We start from the raw sequence: 21600 nt of genomic DNA on the forward strand, positions 1-21600 counted from the left end.
GGGGGGGGGGGGGGGGGGGGGGGGGGGGGGGGGGGGGGGGGGGGGGGGGGGGGGGGGGGGGGGGGGGGGGGGGGGGGGGGGGGGGGGGGGGGGGGGGGGGGGGGGGGGGGGGGGGGGGGGGGGGGGGGGGGGGGGGGGGGGGGGGGGAATTTGCAATGGCAAAATACCTCGTATAACCTGTTAACATTCCAATTCAATGAAATGTCTGGTATAACATCAATGCTTCCAGTTGCATCAACTAGTTGCAACCTTCCAGAAGATTCAGAAATCTGGATGATTAACACATTAACATAATTGGCTTAAGAATTATCTACTTAAACTTAGAAGCTTTGCCGATATCAAATGCAAAAAATTGGCATTGAAATACTCCCAGAAATTGTTATTTAAAAGATAATAATGCAATATAGATAAGATTCTAACCTTTAGGCATCCAACCAAAGCAATACCTATTTCATCACTGTGGACAGCTCTCCTTATTAACTGCACATGATCTCTGCTCCCACAAGATATCGAGTTGCATTGGTCTTTCCAGCCCATGATATCATAATCTCTCTCCTGATCCGACCACATTTTCATCCAAATAGACTCACAATAACTTATTAAATTAGAAAATGGTACCACCTGAAAATGATGTCCATGGAAAAGCTAGGATCTGAGCTACTTTTTTCAGTCTTGAACTCATCAAAGTTATAATTTCACATGAGAAGTCCTAGTCTTCTATACTTACTAAACTAGAATGAAAATAATTCACTTCACTTCCACAGCCACATCTATCATGCTTGCAGAATTCCATAAATATTCCACGCTGTCAAACATAAGAAGTTATTAAGGTAAAGACAAGGGAAAATGAAAAAAATAAAATAAAAAAATAAAATAAAATAAAAATTGTGTGTTGCCCACCAAGCTCACATATTTACCTGAGGGAAGAATGCTGACACAGGTAAACGTGATCTTGCATAAAGCTGAGCTAGTCCTTCCTTCTGATAACACCTTGCAACAGTTCACATCAGATAAGAGCAATTCTTAGGAAAGAGAACATGAAAGAAAAGGCATTCCAATTGAAGGAGAAGTTAGTCCTTCTGGACTTAATTTCAAAAGGGAGAATTTACATTTTTTGATCCCAATATCTCCTTCATAGATAAGATCCCGTTGAACTTTCTCTTAAAACTTGCAATGAGAAGTAATACCCTGAAACAATATAACATAGCAAGCAAGAAAGAGAGGTGTAGAGAAAAAAGATGTCATAAATTGAAATAGGGCTCCTACTTACCAAAGCCTAGCAATGAAGGTCAATGAGTCAATAAACTTACTCAGAAGGCTCTGACGTTGGGACTTGGTATAGCATCTGTAACACATAAATTGCAGCATTTATGAATGGAATACATTTGCAGGTGCTGAATTGGAGATATAGCATAACAGATGAGAGGCACTAACACTGTTTCTAATGAGGAGAATGATTTCACAGAAATGCTAGTCTTAACGCAAGATCCCAGCATAAGAAATTTTTCCCAAGAAAACCTCGGATTCACAAAGTGAACATTTTTTACAGACACCTAGACAGAAAGCAATCTGTTAGAAGACAATCATCTATACCAGAGTCCATCATTTTCATTTATGTAGAACACCTAAGAATATTCACAATATAGATGGAGTTAAGAGTACAAAATTGCTCATCTACTTACAATTGCACCAACTCTCAAACCATGAGGCACAGTGATATCGTCATCAGTTAACATTAGCATTACTTCTTGATCCAACTCAACAATCATTCCCTGCATGTAAATGCCTGTAACAATCCCACTATAACTACCACATTCACCATTCCCTCTGATATCAGTCTTCTGGACTTGTATAAATTGATCTTGCAAGTAAGACAATCTCATCAAAGATTCTTCCACTGTTACATACACCAACTGAGATGTCTCTTTCATTATATACACCAATTTCTTCTTCAACCCCAACAAAGAAACTATACTTCCAACTAATCTAGTAATTACTGGATGCCAAACTGAAGCAGGCCCGCAAAAATAAACAATCAGGGCCTTGTTAAAGCAATGATTACGTATATGTTCTTTCGAATTATGCAATTCAATTGTTGAATATGTACATCTACACAATTTACACTCACAGACTAGCATTTTCGCAAGAAATCCACGAAGACTCCTTGAAACATTACTCTCACCGGTACTCGAACTTATACACGGAACAACCGAAACAGGGCTAACCGACTCTACTGCTCCAGTTAAACAAGGCCGAGCTTTTGCAAGATCAGTACAATTAGTACTAGAACCCGAAAACAGAGAAAACGTGCTCAAGACCGAAGAAGGCTCTAGAAAATCCCATCGAATAATCTCCAGAAAACCACCATTACGCCTAAGAGGGATGAAATTCCAGGCCAATATTCTGATCTTTTGACCAATTATCTTCAGGTCAAACTGGAGAATGTCGCAGCAGATAGTAGCTGAACCGTCAGAGAACTGAAAGCAATTGCATTCAGAAGCTGAATCGTCGTTGTGAGGGGGGAGAGTTAGGGTTCCGGTGAGAAGAACTGGAGCCTTTAAGGATTTCAGAACTTTCGGGTCGGGAATTGCAGTACCCGGGTGAGAGCCTCTATCAGGTCCGTTTCGAGCTCCGAAATTTCGAGTAGACTCCGAAACAGAGACGGAAGGGCTGCTAATGATAGAATATGCTCCGGTGACCGGTTGAGAACTTCCGACAAGCTCCGACAGCTTAACGATTTTGACGGTTTCGTCGCCCATTTACAGGATAGTTTGGGAGATTGTAGGTTGGCGCCGTTCTGTGTAAGAATGCCTTCAAATTCAAGAGGACCTATAGTTATCATTTTCTATATTCCCGCCTTATTGTTTTTTATTTTTCATTTTTTTTATTAAGATTAGTATTAAATCAATGAGTTTTTTCCACTTTTGGTCCTATGACTTTAGTGTTTCCGTCAATTTAGGTACACGACTTTCATTTTGCCACTTTTAGTCCTTGACTTTAATTTTTTTGCCACTTTTAGTCCTTGACTTTGATTTTTTTTCCACTTTTAGTCCTTTCGGTCACCCGAGCGACAACTTTTAATCGAAATTAACAAATTGTTGTGCCATTAAGGGTAAAAGTGTATTTTGATAAAGTTCTAAATATATTTATAAATAAAATCAGATAAAAAATAGGAAAAAGAAACGTTATTTGCTTGTTCTGCTTCGCTTTTTAAGCAACAACTTTTAATCAGAATCAATAAAATATTGTGTTATTAAGTGTAAAATTGTCTATTGATAAATCTCTAAATACATTAAACGTTATTTACCATTAATGACACAACAATTTGTTGATTTCGATTAAAAGTTGTCGCTTTGGTGACCGAAAGGACTAAAAGTAGAAAAAAAATCAAAGTCAAGGACTAAAAGTGGCAAAAAAATTAAAGTCAAGGACTAAAAGTGACAAAATGAAAGTCGTGTACCTAAATTGACGGAAACACTAAAATCATAGGACCAAAAGTGGAAAAAACTCTTAAATCAATCAACTCCTTTCAAAAAAAATAAAAAAATAAGATAGTCAATTTTAGTCGTTCAAAATAACAAGTACCTTGTGATTTGATTATATCATTATTACTATTTTTAAACGGAACTGATGTGGTAAATACGATGATACTCACAAGTACGTATAAAGATTATGGTCAAATTACGAGGAGATTCTTCTTTAGTTTGTTTGTTGCTCTAAGAGTCTAAGCTCGAAGTCGCGCTGGATAGTCAGACGCTTCCGAGTTAGTATGAGGTAGGTGAAGCAGCCCCAAAGTCCTCCTCACTGTCATAAATGTGATATTTATAGAGGGAGAAATGGAACACATGCCGAGGGTGACTCATGTGTTGTGCATGCACAGAGGGTGACTCTAGGACGGTGCCTTGCTAGCCAAGTGCCACAAGATTCCTAACGGGTTATCGCATTGGGCAGCTTAATTAACCAAAGGGGAGACGTTCGAGAAGGTCGTCTCAACCTAAAGGCTTAGGTCAACTTTGTTACCACCTTGTAGGTCGGGAGTTTCAAATTTATAGTCGGTATATCTCGGAAAAGGAACATGAAGTCGACATGCACAAGCACCGAGCACTCGTACGGTCGGTAGAGAGACGTAGTCGAGGAGTATTCCTTATCAGGAAGGTTATAAGCTTGAGTCTCATCCTAGGAAAATTTAAAGACAACTCATAGTTGACTTAGTCGAATACCGTGCATTACCTATTGATCCTATACCGCATATTTAGGTAATGATCATTATGCAAAACACACATTCAATCAACAATTGAAGATGTTGTGTAATAGAGATACAACTTACCATTAATTTAGAAAAGAATATTCAATTAATGTCTGATTTGCAAAATCTATTGTGGTAGTTTTATTGTGCACTATGTTCCCATAAGAAACAACAATAATTACTGATGCAAACTGCAACCTTGGTTTGGTTAAAATGTATTACTACAAGCTGTACATGAGAATCTGCTTCTTCAACCTACAATATTATACACACATGGTTTCTGGGCTCCATTTCCTGCAGTCCTTGAAGAAACAAGAGGACTTTGTGTTTTCAGTTTTCAGCTCCTTGCGCTGCTGCAAGTATTAGAGTGGCCGGCGACATGTCAGCTAGTTAAGCTCCGCTGAAAAAATGCAGGGGAACACTTCGAGAGTAGAGCGAGGGGAGTGACGAGGAGCTGCGCTAACGTCAGAGGTTTCGTGATTAGGTAGCAAGGCTGTTTCGCTGCAACAAAAGAACAGTTTTCGTGGCATAAAATCTCAGCATACATCTGATGCTCACGAGGCAAAATAGAGTCTTGAAAAGTGCGGAACAGCAGAGGGAATGAACATGGAGCTCTACCTGCTACGCGACAGTTTTATGGGCCTAACGGGCGTTCTGGGTGAGCTTGTGGTTAGCTCAGGCTGTTGTTTAATCAGGTCTCGTGGACTCTGTGGGGTATTCTCCTGGAATGGGAAGAAACGAGAATCATAGCGATTGCAAAATCAATATCCGAGCAAATAAAAGAAAGATAAGAAGAAGAAAACGACTTCTTACATGTTTGATTCCAGAAAAATCTGCAGAGCTCCCTGCAACGTGTTGATCGTGTGAAGTGCGTAAGAAAGGATGATTGAGTAGCATGAGTGCCGATGGCCTATCCGCTGGTTTTCGTTGAAAGCAACACCGAAGGAAATCCTTTCCCTCTGAAGATAGTGTTTCTGGTATAGGAGGTGATTTATGCAGAACACTGAACATTGCTTGCACCTGATTTGATTATAAAACACATAATCAGGCATATAAGAACCAAATTGACAACCAAAAACTAACAAGATTCAAGTCTTCAAAGTTCCAATGACATCTAGGAATCAAATTAATCAGCTCGAGTAGTGCAATACACAATCTCCCCACAATTATTCATGGCGAAGTTACTTGCTAGGATGGTTGGATTCGGGTCACATTCTGATTAGCTATGGGTGCGAGGAATGCATGAAATCAAGTAACTTTCTTACCCCATTAAGCTCACTCCAGGGAGGCTGTCCCGTGAACATCTCAATGACCGTACAACCCAAGCTCCATATATCAACAGCAAGGGCAAGCTCGGGATTGGCATCTTTACGCAAGACAGCCTGCAGGACCTGTGAAAAAAAGGTAAAGATAAGAAATCAAGAAATATAAGAAACAAGAATCAGTTGGTAAATAATTAGTAAGTAGAGAATGAAATACCTCGGGGGCCATCCAATAGGGGCTGCCTTTCAAAGAAAGATCAATTGCATGCTCGCAAAGCTGAGAGAAGAGAGGGGAAAATTATGAAACGACAGAAGATATGGGAACATAAAAGTTTCACATTCAGACTAGCTAATGTATAAGATAAGCAGTACCGGTATTCTAAGACAAATGTATTATAATTCTAAGTACAATGGAAAAGTAGGCATTTTAAGATTTCCAGAACTCACATGTTTTGCCAATCCAAAGTCTGCAAGCTTCACAACGCCAGATGCATCTACAAGCAAATTTGCTCCTTTAATGTCCCTGATTAACCAAACCGTCCAAGCTATTAATATTAGCGTCATTATATAAAGCATTATAATTATAAAATGTAGATAATATTATACTAAATTTACATTCTATAGTGACTTAAGAGTGTCCATTCTGGCAAAACCATGATACTATGGGACTCGAACCTATGACCTTTCATTTGGACTGATAACAGTGATGTCATATGTTCAAGTAAAAACAGCATTCTGATACCTACCTGTGTATTGTCTTGGTGCTGTGTAAGTAAGCCAGCCCCGACACAATATGACGAGTAAAATTTCTAACAATTGACTCTGTCATAGCTCCTCCATACTCTTTGAGATATTTATTAAGTGATCCAGGATGAACGTACTCCAAATATATGCAAAAGCGGTCATCAAACTAGCAAGAATTTTGAATTTCATAGGTTAATATAACCGTAGACCTCTGTAGACATAGTTGTTTGTTAGTCAACCAGAGTGAAGAATGTTCTTACAATCTCACTGCCATAATATTGTACAATATTGGGATGTTTCAGCTGCCGAAGCACTTCAATTTCCTAAAAGAGAAGCAAAAAGAAACAAAATCGGTAATTTTTCCCATGTCAGGCTGCAATGGTCACAGATAATTACATAAGATGATCACAAACAGCAGTTTATAAACCAATTAGCTAAATAGTGAACCAATTATTGATCGTCATAGCATGTGACATCACATGATATTGTGATAAGTACAACCAGTGCATATTAGCCATGAAAACGTACTAACCAAGTGCCAAAAATAAATAGGGCTTATGAGAAGTAAAGACGAGACATATCACATATAACTGCCAAAACTATGTTAGAGTTTCTTTTCGTTCTTTTTAACCATTAAGATGAAATGATTGTATAGTATAGTAGAAACTGCACTCTGTAACTAGTATAACCTCACAAGGACGGGAGAGAATAACCTGTTCCAACTGCTTTACACATTCAATAGCTTTGGAATCATCGGGGGCAACTAGAACTTCTTTCATCGCACACAGAGCACCAGTTTCACTGTCACCGGAAGTTTCACATTTCAGCTAGAAGAACTAGCCTAAAAAATGCCAAACATGGTGCATCCCAACAAAAGAAAGAAGTGCAAAAATTAATAACATACCGATTAGTTGCTACATAAACAGTTCCATATGTGCCACGGCCTATGCATTTCCCTTTTTGCCATAGACCCTTCAATAGTGGTGTATCTGATTTCTCTAAATTCTGACGGATGGGACATGATTGTGATTGCCTTAATACTCCAGGCGGGAGGGGCAATGGATGGCCATTGATGTTATTACTGTCAGGCCAAGCCACGGGGCTTTCTGGGAGAGATTTATGATGGGTAAGTGCTGCAACACCGGTATGGTTTCTAGCACTGTTGCTAGGATTCAGCAACGCGGGACTAGTGCATGGAGAATGATCCATGCTTCTTGTCGGTGAAAGTTGGGTAGGATGACCCGCTACTCTATCTGCGGGTGATGAAAGCTGAAATCTAGGATTAAAGAGGTCAACAGTGCTAAACCTTTCCGGGCTTAAAACAGGACTGTTAAAGCCACTAGTTGGAGCACTCCTCGGAGGAACATTAAGCCTGAAGCCATCTTGGCCATCCTTAGCGTTTGGATCCTGATGGAAACCTCTACGGCGATAAGTTGGAGTGGATGCTCTCCTTGTTGGATTCACTGCCTTCCTAAGACTATCAGACGACGGATTGCTGCATTACGATAAAACAGCTCAATATATCAGTACAAGTTTACAACTCCAAGACATCCCAAATTCCCAATCCAACCAAATATTTGCAGCTAACCATACTATTCAACAGGAACTATTACATCCAACAGGAACTATTCAAATATTAGCTCACAAATACATAGTACATGATGGTTATAACTTATAAACCACCCGCACAGATAGCTTAGTTGGTTCTTAGGTAGCAGATTATGGGCAATGAGGTCGAGCGGTGCTTGGTGCCCACGAAGACAGCCGGCCCTTGGGGCGAGGGATTTCATGCTATGTGGGCAAGATGGCTATAAAACATCAACATGACAACATCCCCCTTACTACCAAATTTGCATTTCAAACAATTTAGTAATTTACAATCACCAAGTCAATCTTCTTTAAATTATTAGTCACTGTATATAGATGTATGAATAATTGAATACTACCTATAGTATTAGGGGCTTGTTTCTCAAGTAATCATCTTAGCAGAATATTCTGATTCATTTAATAATCCTAAGCTTAGGTTAAGAATAAGCATAGTTTCATAAATTATTACAGTGAAGTAAAACAAGGACTAAAAACTTAAAAAGAGAAAAAGTTTACACCTTGTGAAAGCAGAGCTTGGAACCTCGGCCGGAAAACTCTCTCCGTACTGTTTTGGAAGCGGCAGCGGCTGCGGCAAGGCGGATTTGGACCAGTGGCAGGCCTTCCGGAGCAACCGCGACCCGGAATCCGGGGAAACCGGCAAAGACTTTGACTTTGACTGCCCCTCAAAATCCCCAAACTTCAACCCCAGCTGATCATCCGTAGCATGCCTCAATTTCCGCTGCCGCATCAGCCGCCGCCCCCCGCCGCCGGCGAAAACATGCCTGGCGCTGTGGGCGACCGGCGATTCAGAAGCGGAGCTGGAACTAGAAGCCGCCGACGAGTTCGCTCGAGCGGATTGAGAGTTGAAAGAGGAATGGGTAAACGCTTTCCACAAAAATGGCATTTCAAATTCCCAAATCGCAGAGAGCCCAGCACATTTGACAGAGAAAAAGACCCAAAAAGAAGAAGAATAAGAGGCGTGGTGGGTGGTGTAATTGATCAGGCATTGAAGAAAAACGCCGAGTCGTCGCTAAAGCACACACTACACGAAAAATCTCTCAAACCAATTTTTTCTTTTCTTTTCCTTTGAATGCAATCGGCCCTTTCTCTTTCCATGCTTGGACGTTCCAAACTCTTTCCAGCCAGTTGCTATATACAAAGTCAATGCATGTGTCTCTGTTTCTACACTGTGTGGCATAAATAACATATGTAAATAATATTATAATATTAAAGAGCATTGCATATTTACTGACCCAGTTCAGGAAAAAAAAATATTTTCTTGGTTTACTTATCACATAAAAGTAATGTAAAAATGAGAGAAGAAACAGTCAGTGATACTGTAGAAATGATACAGCTCATAGTAGGAGGTCAGAGATGACGAAGAAAACAGCCGTGTGAGAATGAAAAGGTAAAAGTAGAGAGTCCCCACACAGAATTGTGTGTGTTGAATGGTCAAAATAGACTGTACGGAATTTCATTCTTATTATTATTATTATTATTATTATTCTTTCATTTAAATAGTCCGTAGATATTTTAGTGAAGTGGGATACCATGCCAAATTATCCCATAGATCAGAGTCTACATTGTAAATCTTGATTTAAAAATAACATTCAGATTTTGAATCAGTAGTTAATGTATTTTATACTTCTAAAAACTTAATAAGTCTCAATCAAGGTTATGTCCTTGATTTATGTCCCTCTTTCTATATGCTAATAAATTTGTACATTTTACTTTAAATGTTGTACACTTTAATGTTATTAGACAAAATTGTCCCTACTACATTGTTGTTATACAAAATTACCCTTGCACCGTTATAACACCGTTAGTTTGTAACTCCATCATTACTATCATACACCTATATCTATCATATCATTTTCCTATTCCTTAATTATCATTTTAGTAAAATCATTATATAATTAATTTAATGGTTGATTATATTTTAATTAAATTTTTATCCATGGTAAATCATATATGTGTGTGTATAAACTATAAAATACCTATACTATATTTGTATATATAATTAGAACTAAAAATTTTAATTATTTATATTTATTAATGTTTTAATATTAGGCATGAACTTTCGCGCATCGCGCGTACAAATACTAGTATAGTTGATATGTATAAAAACTGTCAATTGTAAGTACAAAATATGTTAATTGAATATACATAATTTTGTATCCGGATTCTTAATTAATATGAACTATAGTCTATGGTGTAACAATTCAGTCGTTATATCGTGGACCATGGTAAAATTACAAACTGAAATTACAGTGTATCTAAAATGAAATTGTCTCACACATTGTTTTTATATTATTAAATGAAACTTTAATTGATTTGAAATGAAACTACAATGTATATAAAATGAAAATGAATAATAGTTTCACATATTTGAGTGCATATTGTCTAATGAAACTGTAGTTATATTGAAATGATATTGTAGTTGTGTTGTAATGAAACTATAGTTTATGTAAAATGAAACTGAATAACAGTTTAATAGTTTCACATATTTGAGTGTATACTGTCAAATGAAACTATAATTATATTGAAATGAAATTATAATTGTGTTAAAATAAAATTATAATGTATATAAAATGAAACTAAATATGTTATACAAAATAAATGACAATGTTTTGAACCCTGATCTACGGTATAATTTGTCATAACGGGTATATCACCTATCCAATTCGGGCCATGATTTATATTTGGACTGCAGCAGTGATGTCAAGTGGGTCGGTCCTTTTTAAGTGGGCTTGATGCTATTTTGTGTCATACTATGCTGATTTAATTTTGGGCTGGCTGTCCTTACATCTTCAAATTATCAATTTGATTTAGCTCACTTCATTTATTAAAAATTTTAAAAAACATCAAATTATGCCATTGAACTTTTTTATAGTTTTTGCTTACAGATTATGTATAATCAGCATGTTGCGTAAAATAAAATAATAACCCGCCAACGGCCCAAAAAACCTCCGGCGATCGAAGTCTCCCATGGAGGCGACCCGCCTCCCCGCCTTGTTCAGGACCGCCGTTTCTAACGCTTCTCCGTTTTCCAAACTCCGTTTCTTCTCTTCACCGTCCGCCGCAACCCAACGTGCCTGGCAGTTCTACTCCGACGACGCCGACAGTACAGAAAGCGCTGTGTACAAGCACGCTCTCAAGTTCCAGCAGCCATCCACCGTACAAATCAAACCCCATATCCACAACTCTGTCAGCTTAATCGGAACGGTCGACCGCCCTTTCCGGAGATTCAACACCGCCGACGGTTCGCTGGGTGGCCAAACGTGGCTCAGTGTCTCAACGACCTCCGTGAGCAGACCTTTCAAGTAAGAATCGAACTATTTCTTCGGACTTTTATCCTCCCCTTGTAGGTTTAAGTTTTAACTACCGGTGACTATAAATTGAATATTAAGCTTAACGTTTTGAAGCCAAATATTATTGTGTTTTACATTTTGGAATTGTAATAATAATTCACAAGTAATTATAATTGGAATTGTGATAATTTTCATTTCTCGTGATTTTGTCGAATATTGAAACTGATCAGTGAATCAAAATTGAACACTGTTATTTTGACATGTAGAGAATTCGGCTTTGAAAATTCAAAATATGAAATTCTATTTATATTTGAAATGGAGGAAATTACTTATGATGTTTCTGACTGGTACATAGGATTAAGCTGAAAATGTGGGGTGACATAGCTGAACTTTCAATGGTGCATCTGAAATGGAACGATTTGATTTATGTCTGGGGTTACTTAAAGTCGTTTGTAAAGGCTGGTCAGGAAGGAAATCCAAGGGTGTTTCATGAGGTTTGAATCATTTCCTCTTTACCAATATAAGCTTAAGACTTAATCTTATAATTGTTTAATCAAATTTGGTGACAATTTCTATTGTTTTGTTGTGCTCTTGGCAACAAATAAACGAAATCAAACATACTGTTTATAATAATTTAGATGCGACATTTTCTGTCTAACTCCTTCATTTATGCAGTCGTTTGACCCAGAAATAGGAAGAGAAAATATAAGAAAATTGTCGATGCTTGGAAATATTTTTTGTGAAGAATCCATGCCCAAGGATTGGTATCCAGCTTTAGTAGGTCACTGATTACAATCACCGGTTTAGATGGATAATTGACAAGCTTATTTTAAAATAAAATTGACATGTACTTTTCAAGTAGAAAGAAAATCAAGGCCTAACTGGTGAATAACTATCAAAAAGTACAATCCATTCAGAAGTGCATATATGTTTTGCTATATTTATAATCTTGTCATCTGTTCATTTATGTGTACCCAATTTCCTCTTTGTAGCTAATTGTGAAGGAAATAAATTTCGTTGCTAGACATGATAAGGCTTCAACCTGCCAGGAAAGCAAGACAATAGAATCATGGGGTGAGTTGCATCACTTACAATTTATGATATTGATATAACTTACAAGTCCTTTCTTCTTAAACTTTTCTTTACTCTTTCACTGCTCTTGGCATGAATGGAGGGCCTTTACTGGCAGTTATATATAACTATTTGTGGGATTAAGGCAAATGTGTGTGTTATTTTTTTGAAACAGTGTGTGTGTGTTATTTAGATGCCTTAAATGTTGCATAGTTATATCTCATAGAAGTCTGGTTTGCTGATAGTTCTGATTTTGAAAATTTAAGTCTGGGTGATGACTTATGGGATTATATAGCATTATAGCCCTGTGGTTTTGTTTTCATTATTTTGTCTGGGCTTAACTAGTTGAGCTTATTCTTTCCTCGGCTTACTATCATGTATTTGACATTTGGGCTTATTATACTTTGAATAAAATAGAGCATAGGCCTTAAAAATTAAAACTCTTACTCACTTGAATTTTGTTGTTTGGAGGAGGGGGCCAGGGGGGGGGGGGAGAAGTAAGCTTTAATAGCTTTTATTGCCAGGCCAATCCTAATGTCATAAATTGCAAAGAATACAATCTAAACCATGCACTCTTATCGTAGATGGTTTCCTTAGGCTTGAAGTGGCAACTTGTAATGGAGTGTTTTGGGTAATACTACGTTGTGTCCTGTTGTCCTGTTTTAGCGTTGTATCAGATATGCTTTTAGAGGACATAACCCATGCTAGTTGGATTGTCATTCACTGTTATGCTAACTGGTGCAAAAGTGCTCCTTTATGATCATAAGCAGTACATACTTTTAGAAATTATATATTAGTATGCAAGCGAACATTGCCCATTTGACTATTTAATATATAATTCAATTGCCCTAGTAATCTGAAACCATGCATATACACACATTGTATGTGTATATATATTCTCCATTCTCATGTACATCAATTTTCACGTTCAGATGAAGATAGGCTGGAGAAGTCCAATAGCCGGCTTCATTTGTGGCAAGTGTTCTTCAGCAACCCCTCTGAATGGTGGGACAATAGGAAGAACAAGGTGAATCATAAGGGTCCAGATTTTAAGCACAGGTACTCTGGTGAAGCACTGTGGCTCCAACAGAACGATCCACCGTGGATTAGAAGACAACTTGAGCTGCTGGATTCTAGACCCGTGGTTAAAGATACAGGATATTCACAGGTGTCTCCATTGAAATATGACGGCGAATATTATTAGGTACCTACTTAAAGACCCAAAAGTATCTGGCAGCCAAAGCCCCAGCCTGAAGGGGCTGTTCTGTTTTAACACTCGAATCGCTTTTTGCACTGCCATGCATGAGTGTTCATTATAAAGAAAAACAATCCATTGCTGCCCATTACAGCTCTTCACACTCGATATTTTAAGATTGCCAGGACTCGACTCAATCAAGGATTGAGAAGAAGGAATGATTAACTGATGTATTTGAATCCAGCAGGTCTTGCAGCTTGGAGCCTGAATGGCATATGGGAAAAGGCTCATGCTTCCTCTGTGAATTTATAATGTGCAGATATTACGGAGTATTATTTTTCCTTTATTCTTGAATAGATCAATTGTATCAGTGAACAAAAATATACTTAGTAACTACGAGTTTTCCTCGTAATATATATACTGTAATAGTGAACTATGCAGTATCATAGGCATATTAGCATATATTCTAATGGGTAAAAGGGATATTATGAGTGCAAGAATATCCTTTCTCTAAATGTGAAACATATTGGTGTGATTTATTATAAGATAGATTTTTATTTATGGAATATGATTGAGACCACGAATTTAGCATCTTGAAAACCATGGGCAATTAATATTGGTTTTGCTTTTGCTTAAGGTGGAGTGAACGACTTAACTGGTCGTGAAAGCGACGGTCAACGATGCGATGGCCAAATAATATAGAAAAAAAAAAAAAAAAAGATTGATGACGACACATCATTATCCAGGCCACCGCTAATTTTTCCATTAAGTAGAATGATGCTCGAATGCCTCCAAATCCCCTATCTATTGTGTCTGCCGTGGGAAACGGTGTGGATACTTCTTGCCTTCGTTTCCGTGTCCAATTTGTAGCCTCCATCCACTGTACCATCCAATTAAAATATTTTCTTGATGTACAAAGAACTTTGCAGCCCTTATTTGAAAACACACCATGACAATTATTTATAGCTAATTCGTTCAAATTAATAGATAGCTCTTATGAGGATTGAATTTGAAACGTAATGGCTACTAAGCTCCTACGTCTCGACCCGACAGAATATATGAGAGGATTATAAATCATGGAGGTCTTCCTTACTTTGGGTTACTCCTTGATGAGACTTAATCCTCGATCTTTCTTTCTAAACTTCATCCTTATGTCCAATTGAGCTGTCCATACGGGCTCAATGAAAATATTATTGAAAGTATATAAACTTGTAGTGGTTGGATTTTTAAATTAAAAAAGATTAAATAGTGGAACTAATGATTAATTAATATATTAAAGAGTATGGATTAAAATGATAATAACCTGTTATGAAATAGAGATCATGCCAGTCAACATTTGTGTAAATTGGATTGTGATCCACTTTGAATATTTGCAATGTGAATTGCATGTTAACATGCTTGTTCTCTTAATAGCCCTCATTTTGTTGACAACCAACTCAATTAGTTTGGACCGACTATAAGTTTCTTGTAACTCTATTATTTGTACTTTTAATATATTAAAAAAAAAAGTTTTCTCCTACACTATTATGTTTTCTCTCTACCTGACTTTTCCAATTCCATTTTCAACATTATACTACACTTGTTTTATTACACCATATTATCCTTCCACTAACATATTTGCTCCAATTTTTTAGAAGTATAATTCTCTACCCATCTAAAACTGAATATATATATATATATATATATATATATATATATATATATATATATATATATATTTAGTACTACTGACTTTATTACAATGTAATATTTTTAAACATTGACATCCCATTTAAAAGAGTTACAAAGGTGTCATTTAGCTACAAACTACTTGACAAATGGAATATATACCTTAAAATTATAATTAAATATTAATCTTTGTATCGATAGATATTCAATGCTCCAAAACTAGAGGTGAATATTTATTTGATTATCTTTTGATATGTGGAGTTTGAAACTTTGACTTGTTCATCCAAAATAGGATTTTGCGTATGTTTGTTGGTGCACTTGGTAGTTTTTGGGATAATCCACCATTATTGGTTGTGTGCTTGTGTTGGCCACTTAGGGATTTGTTATTAGTTAAAGTAAGTATGTGGAATTTCTTGGAGCGACGACTTTAAGGTCGTCTGGACAATGGGCCACCACAAGTAACATCTTTTACATTATTACATGCTAAAATCATTTTTTATTTTTATTTTTTTTGCTTCTAGAAAACATGGAACTGCACACTTTAATATGTTTATTTTGTTATTAGGTGACAAAGAAAACTGCTAACCACGTGTAATTGTATATAAATCACACATAAAAATAATAAGTTATTTTTATTGAGAATCAAACTTGAAATATTATAATTATTAATCATCTGACAAAAAATTGTAATTAAAATCCATTGTTTGAGTGACAAGAGAAACTTTCAGTCTCTATTAGAGTTCGTGTGCGAGATAAATCATGTCGTGTGACCCTAACTGTTAAAGATTACAATATAATAAATTAAACTAAACTCATGACAGGATAATTGGGCAGACACCCAACCCAAAACCATCCGAAGAAGGCAAGCAATAACTTAATGAAGAAGGCAAGTGGTCACAAACACTAACATATTTAAGAGGAGACAATTATTAGACCGACTCCTCGTTACTATAATTGTTACTTGAATAGAAAAACGCTGGTAGTATTAATATAAGTAAGAGATTTTGTCTATTAGAAGGACACGTTGAATACTCTACTGTAATTCTTAACAACTGAAGCTATTTACTTTCTATAATTGTCTGATAATCTTATTTACCGTAAATCCATAACTAATTAGTCCACTAGTTCTTTGAGGTCGGAGTAAAATTAAGCAAAAAAGCCCTCACACGTTCCAAAAAGGTCTTTTAAAAAAAAACTTGTGTCCTTTTAAAGCAAAATTTATAGTGATTTATTAAATTAAGAGAATCTATAAAAATTCGGGGTGGGTCCACACACGCACAAAAATGAAGTAACTGACATAAAGCTTGTTAGTCAAGAGCAAGTCCACCACTTCCGCGAAGTTCTCCCCGGAGAAAGCTTAGGCACCAACAACAATGGCGGTGACGGATCTTTTCGCCGGAGAGATCGCTACCGAGCTCCTCAAACATCTCTACGCTATCTGCAAGAAGTGCGCCCTCTCCCGCACCAGCGCTTTGCAGCTAATTGAAGACATCAGTGCGGTCGACCCGATTATCCGGGAAATCAAGGCCACCGGCGTCGAGCTCCCGCAGGAGCGCCAGCGCCAGCTCGACGAGTTCTCCAGGACGCTCTCCGCCGGCGTCGAGCTCGCCGACAAGGTCCTCAAGTGCGGGCGCTGGAACATGTACAAGAATCTCCAGTTCGCGCGCAAAATGGAGAAGCTGGAGAAGAGGGTTTCCAGGTTCGTGCAGGGAATCATGCCGGCGCACGTGATGGCCGACGTCCATCACGTGAGGGTCGACACGGAGCAGAGGTTCGATCGCCTCGACAATTCGTTCAAGCGGATCGAGCAGCAGCTCGGCGCCATGAAAATCGGCGTGGACGAGGGCGGCGGCGGCGGCGGGTGGTTGGGGGAGGCCGTGAAGAGGGTGGAGGAGGAGCAGAGGTGGTGCGAGGACAGTTTTGTAAATTTAGGTGCCGGGTTTGAATTGGGAAAGAGGAAAGTGAAAGATATGCTAATGAAGGATGAAGAAAACAGTGGCGTTTTTGAACTTTGTGGGATTGGAGGCAGTGGGAAAACCACTTTAGCCAGAGAGATTTGCAAGGATGATGAAATTCAAAGTAAGTATCTTGTTCATGTTGTTCTTGTCTAGCAATTATAAGATTCTTCAGATATTGAAGAAAGATTTATTGTCTTTTGTCTGTTCTTTATGGTTAGGACAAACAGGGAATCCAATCAATTAGCTAGTATAATCCAGGAACTTATAAATCCATATATTCTCTTATATTTTCAATATGGAACTCTTAACAAATACAATTGAACATTGATATTGGTGGATTATTGATATCATGTGTATTTAAAACTGGATTTGCAGGTTTTTTCAAGGGAAGGGTTCACTTTCTTACTGTGTCTCAATCCCCAAATGTGGAGAATCTGAGGTTACAGGTTTGGTCAATGATATCAGGGTGTACTCTTCAATCTTCTGCCAATATGTTTCCTGGGTGGAACCCTCAATTCGATTGGAACAGGATGCCTGCTCAGCCGAGGCTTCTGATTCTAGACGATGTATGGAAGCTTGCAGATCTTAAGCCGCTGATAGATTTGAAAGTTCCCGGCTGCAAGATCCTTGTGGTTTCGCGATTCAAGTTCCCTCTATCAGTTATTGACTCTGCTCACGAGTTGGAGCTGTTGAGAGAAGATGAAGCTATGTCTCTTTTCTGCCATTTTGCCTTTGGGCGCAATTGCATTCCTCTTGGTTTCGATGAGAAGTTGGTGAAAGAGGTAACTAAAGCTGTTCTTGGAAGTTTAGGATTAGAAGTTCCAAGATCCAGCATTTCTTTGCATTGTTTTTTTCTACGGTATTTGACACTAACTGGGAAGTTATTGCGATAGGTAATTGATGAATGTGAAGGGCTTCCTCTCGCTTTAAAAGTTGTTGGATCATCTCTAAAGGGCCAGCCTGAAATGTTCTGGAAAAGTGCTCAAAACAGATTGTCGAGGAGCCTCCCTGTTGGCGAGTCTCATGAGGTACAATTGCTAGAGAGGATGAAATGGAGTATTGATTACTTGCCCGAGAAAGTCAGGGAGTGTTTCCTCGACTTGGGCGCATTTCCAGAAGACAAAAAGATCCCTCTTGATGTTCTCATTAACATGTGGGTGGAACTACATGATATCCCCGAGGAAGAGGCCTTTCATATTGTAGTTGAACTTTCTAACAAGAATCTCCTAAATTTGACGAAAGATGCAAGGTATCTAATTTTCTCTTTTAAACTGCCTTCTGTCTTTAGTTCCTTTCGAACAAATTCTAAGGGCTTCAGTGTGTTTGTTTGACAGAGTTGGAGACTTGTACAGCAGCTACTATGACATATCTGTATCTCAGCACGATGTTTTGAGGGATTTAGCAATTCACATGAGCGGTCTCGAGGATATAAATCAGAGAAGGCGGTTGCTCATGCCAAAGAGGGAGCGAGAGCTCCCGAAAGAATGGGAGAGAAAGGCAGATCAACCCTTCAATGCCCGAGTTATCTCAGTTCATACAGGTATTCCCATCTGCAATCTCCATTAGTAAAAATATCGAAATGTTTCCTAAGAGGCCTCTAATGCCTTTGCATTTCTTTGTAGATGAAATGAAGGAGATGGATTGGTTCCAAATGGATTGTCCAAAAGCCGAAGTGCTAATCCTAAACTTTTCCTCGTCCGAATACTTCTTGCCTCCTTTTATTTGCAGCATGCCCAAGCTCAGGGCGCTGATATTAATAAACTATAGCACCTCCAATGCAGTCCTCTACAACCTTTCGGTTTTCAATGATTTGACCTACTTGAGAAGCCTATGGTTTGAGAAAATCTCTGTCCCTCATTTGTCCAATTCTACCAGGCCCCTCATATACCTGCGGAAAATTTCTTTAATCTTGTGCAGTATCAACAACAGCCTTGATCAATCAGTTGTAGACCTCCCCCGCCTGTTCCCTCGTCTTTCAGAGCTCACAATGGATCACTGCATAAACTTCAATGAACTACCGACAGGCATATGCAAGATGCGTTCGCTGAAGACCTTGAGTGTCACTAACTGTGACAGTCTCCATGAACTGACAGGCGAGCTAGGGGAGCTGAGTTTTCTGCAAATTCTAAGGATATACGCCTGCCCAAATGTTAAAAGCCTTCCTCCTAGCATTGGCGACTTGGTATCCCTGAAATACCTCGATATCTCTCAATGTGTTAGCTTGAAAACTCTCCCTGAGACGATCGATGGGTGTAGAAGACTGGAGAAGATTGACATGAGGGAATGCCCGGTGATTAAGAGCTTGCCCGCGTCTGTGAAGTACTTGGAATCTCTACGCAGGGTAATTTGTGACGAAGAGGTCTCTTTCCATTGGAAGGAAGTCGAGGAGGCTGTATCAGGTTTATGTGTTCAGGTTGCCGAGGAATGCTTTACTCTTGACTGGCTATCCGAGTAAATACATTCTGAAATGTTAGCCCAGAGTGCAATGCATTTGTGCTGTGCTAGATTGAAGATTCAGGCAGGTTAAGGATGTATAGTAGAAAGCTTTAATTTAACATCTTATGGAGTTTGGCTATAATCTTGGTATGTAGAAGCTAGCTAGCTGCTATCAAAATTCTGTAACTTTCATTGAGTTGTGGTTCAAATATGTGTATATATCTGATTTTGATCTGATGTGGAAAGTAGGGTTGTGTTCATGTGAGAATCATGGCTTAGAGAATGAATTGCTGAGTGCACACAATCTATTTCAGGATTTACACTGTCATCGAAGTATGCTTGGGAATAGATTGTGTGCTCTTATGCAGTAGTTCTCATCTAAGACATAATTCTCATATGATCCTCAATTGTGGAAAGTAATGTGCCTTATGAGTATGTATATAAGTTGGTTTCCATTTGATTTCTTTTTCTTTGGTCTTATTAGGGCAGGCCAAAATACAAGAATGAATGCATATAATATAAAGCTGACCAAGGTAGCCATTACTAACAAAATTGCGTGAAATGTATTAAATTAAGGGTGTCTCATTGTCATGCAACTACCTAATTTTTTTATTTATTTATTTTTGTTTCACTGTTGATATGTTTAACTAAAAGGGAAGAAGAAAACAAACAGCATTCTTTTTACCATTGACTAGAGGTGTCAAATAGATCGGTGAGCTTGGAATTTATGCACGATTCGAGTGAGTCAACTCGGCTTAGTCCATTTACTACAATGGGCGGACTTGGACTAGTCATGTTTTATTAATATGATGCATAAGTATATGTATGTATTTAAATAGATTTCTAAATATTTATAAATGTACATTTACTTAATTTTATAATTTTATTTACTTAATTATATTTCATATTATCTTAAGGAATTGCATTTGGAAATTAAAATAATTTAATTTTTAAATTTATTATAGATTAATATAGTTAATAAATATATGTACGTATTTAAGCATATTTCTAGATATTTATAAATTTTCTAATTATGAGTATAATTTTAGGAGAATTTAATAATGAAATTTTCTTAATGATTAGCTAATAATAATAATAATAATAATAATAAAATGAAGGGAGTCGCTTTTTCTTAATTCTCATAGTAAGATTAAAGTGTTAAATACATGTTGGTAATATTGACGTAATATGTTTATGTTTAGTTTTCTTGAATTATAGACGTAATATTTGTATGTTTATTTTCCTTTAATTACTCACCGTAATATGTTTAATTTCCTATATGGGCAGAAAAATTTATCATTAATTCAACAAAAATGAAGTCATTTTATTATGATTACTATATGGTAATTAAGGAGTATATATTATTCTTAATTAATATTATGCTAATTATGATGTGCATTTAATTATGGACGTAATATGTGTATGGTTAATTTCCTTTAATTATGTCCGTAATATTTGTATGTTTAATTTCATTTAATTATGTTTGTAATATGTGTACGATTAATTTCCTTTATATCAAATATAAAAGGAAAAAATGTCAAATAGACCACTGAACTTGTCGTTTTTGTGCAATTGGGCCATTGAACTTTAAAAGTGTGCAATTCAACCATCAAACAAGCAAAATTTGTGCAATTGGACCATTTTTACAAAAATTTTTAATTCAATTTGAGTTAAAAAATTTCAATATTGACTCCCAACTAGTATGGTAGAAGAAAATGCCACTCTTAATACATATATGTTAGTAATATAATTGGATTTTACTAGAAAATTTTTGTAAAAATGGTTCAATTGCACAAATTTTGCTTGTTTGATGGTTGAATTGCACACTTTTTAAGTTCAATGGCCCAATTGCACAAAAGCGATAAGTTCAGTGGCCTATTTGACACTTTTTCCAATATAAAAAAATAGATTGATAAAAGTATAATGTGTGAATTAATTGGCATAATTTTATGTGTAATAATTTGCATAATTATATGGATGTAATTCACAAGCATAATAATATGTGAATTGAAATAATTATCATAATTTTGGACGTAATATGTGTATTACCAATTTTCTTAATTTATTAGATAAATTTATATTACGAAAAATATTAATTCTTTAATTGTCATAGTTTTTAAGA

At 37.2% G+C, this 21600-nt stretch overlaps 4 protein-coding genes across 4 annotated transcripts in view; 2 read left to right on the forward strand and 2 right to left on the reverse strand.

The window, feature by feature from the left end:
- The window catches only part of LOC116000052 (CST complex subunit CTC1), a 6945-nt gene extending 4170 nt beyond the window's left edge, over nucleotides 1-2775 (reverse strand). The window contains exons 1-8 of the mRNA XM_031240062.1: nucleotides 1683-2775; nucleotides 1435-1553; nucleotides 1271-1345; nucleotides 1110-1188; nucleotides 918-980; nucleotides 728-805; nucleotides 421-621; nucleotides 168-269 (exon numbers count right to left, since the gene is read on the reverse strand). Coding sequence (XP_031095922.1) covers nucleotides 168-269; nucleotides 421-621; nucleotides 728-805; nucleotides 918-980; nucleotides 1110-1188; nucleotides 1271-1345; nucleotides 1435-1553; nucleotides 1683-2759 — 1794 coding nt within the window. The 5' untranslated portion in view covers nucleotides 2760-2775. The remainder of the gene's footprint in view (nucleotides 1-167; nucleotides 270-420; nucleotides 622-727; nucleotides 806-917; nucleotides 981-1109; nucleotides 1189-1270; nucleotides 1346-1434; nucleotides 1554-1682) is intronic.
- Nucleotides 2776-4301: 1526 nt separating this feature from the next.
- On the reverse strand, nucleotides 4302-9008 carry LOC116032409 (mitogen-activated protein kinase kinase kinase 5-like). The gene is made up of 11 exons (XM_031274945.1): nucleotides 8358-9008; nucleotides 7157-7747; nucleotides 6966-7053; nucleotides 6513-6575; nucleotides 6255-6418; nucleotides 5956-6031; nucleotides 5726-5785; nucleotides 5512-5637; nucleotides 5060-5266; nucleotides 4865-4968; nucleotides 4302-4747 (listed from the first exon to the last, which is right to left on the reverse strand). The coding sequence occupies exons 1-11, from the start codon at nucleotides 8741-8743 to the stop codon at nucleotides 4633-4635; spliced, it is 1980 nt and encodes a 659-aa protein (XP_031130805.1). The 5' UTR covers nucleotides 8744-9008; the 3' UTR covers nucleotides 4302-4632.
- Nucleotides 9009-10756: 1748 nt separating this feature from the next.
- On the forward strand, nucleotides 10757-13982 carry LOC116001754 (protein OSB1, mitochondrial-like). Its single transcript, XM_031241693.1, has 5 exons — nucleotides 10757-11162; nucleotides 11506-11644; nucleotides 12143-12224; nucleotides 13154-13425; nucleotides 13664-13982. The coding sequence occupies exons 1-4, from the start codon at nucleotides 10828-10830 to the stop codon at nucleotides 13423-13425; spliced, it is 828 nt and encodes a 275-aa protein (XP_031097553.1). The 5' UTR covers nucleotides 10757-10827; the 3' UTR covers nucleotides 13664-13982.
- Nucleotides 13983-16457: 2475 nt separating this feature from the next.
- On the forward strand, nucleotides 16458-19936 carry LOC116025275 (probable disease resistance protein At4g33300). Its single transcript, XM_031266456.1, has 5 exons — nucleotides 16458-17163; nucleotides 17418-17824; nucleotides 17936-18291; nucleotides 18377-18582; nucleotides 18665-19936. The coding sequence occupies exons 1-5, from the start codon at nucleotides 16458-16460 to the stop codon at nucleotides 19495-19497; spliced, it is 2508 nt and encodes an 835-aa protein (XP_031122316.1). The 3' UTR covers nucleotides 19498-19936.
- The last annotated feature ends 1664 nt before the right edge of the window (nucleotides 19937-21600 follow it).

This window comes from Ipomoea triloba, chromosome 1 (assembly GCF_003576645.1).
Source record: "Ipomoea triloba cultivar NCNSP0323 chromosome 1, ASM357664v1".
Taxonomy (NCBI): Eukaryota; Viridiplantae; Streptophyta; class Magnoliopsida; order Solanales; family Convolvulaceae; genus Ipomoea; species Ipomoea triloba.

Bases quoted from the DNA above. Each gene is read 5' to 3' on its own strand.
- LOC116032409 (XM_031274945.1), bottom strand. From the start codon at position 8,743: ATGCCATTTTTGTGGAAAGCGTTTACCCATTCCTCTTTCAACTCTCAA. The intron at 5,638-5,725 runs GTATTTCATTCT...TTTTTTTCACAG, and splicing joins CCTATTGGATGGCCCCCGAG to GTCCTGCAGGCTGTCTTGCG. The intron at 5,267-5,511 runs GTAAGAAAGTTA...TAATCAAATCAG, and splicing joins CCTGGAGTGAGCTTAATGGG to GTGCAAGCAATGTTCAGTGT.
- LOC116001754 (XM_031241693.1), top strand. From the start codon at position 10,828: ATGGAGGCGACCCGCCTCCCCGCCTTGTTCAGGACCGCCGTTTCTAAC. The intron at 11,163-11,505 runs GTAAGAATCGAA...ACTGGTACATAG, and splicing joins TCCGTGAGCAGACCTTTCAA to GATTAAGCTGAAAATGTGGG. The intron at 11,645-12,142 runs GTTTGAATCATT...TCCTCTTTGTAG, and splicing joins ATCCAAGGGTGTTTCATGAG to CTAATTGTGAAGGAAATAAA.
- LOC116025275 (XM_031266456.1), top strand. From the start codon at position 16,458: ATGGCGGTGACGGATCTTTTCGCCGGAGAGATCGCTACCGAGCTCCTC. The intron at 17,164-17,417 runs GTAAGTATCTTG...CTGGATTTGCAG, and splicing joins CAAGGATGATGAAATTCAAA to GTTTTTTCAAGGGAAGGGTT. The intron at 18,292-18,376 runs GTATCTAATTTT...TTTGTTTGACAG, and splicing joins AATTTGACGAAAGATGCAAG to AGTTGGAGACTTGTACAGCA.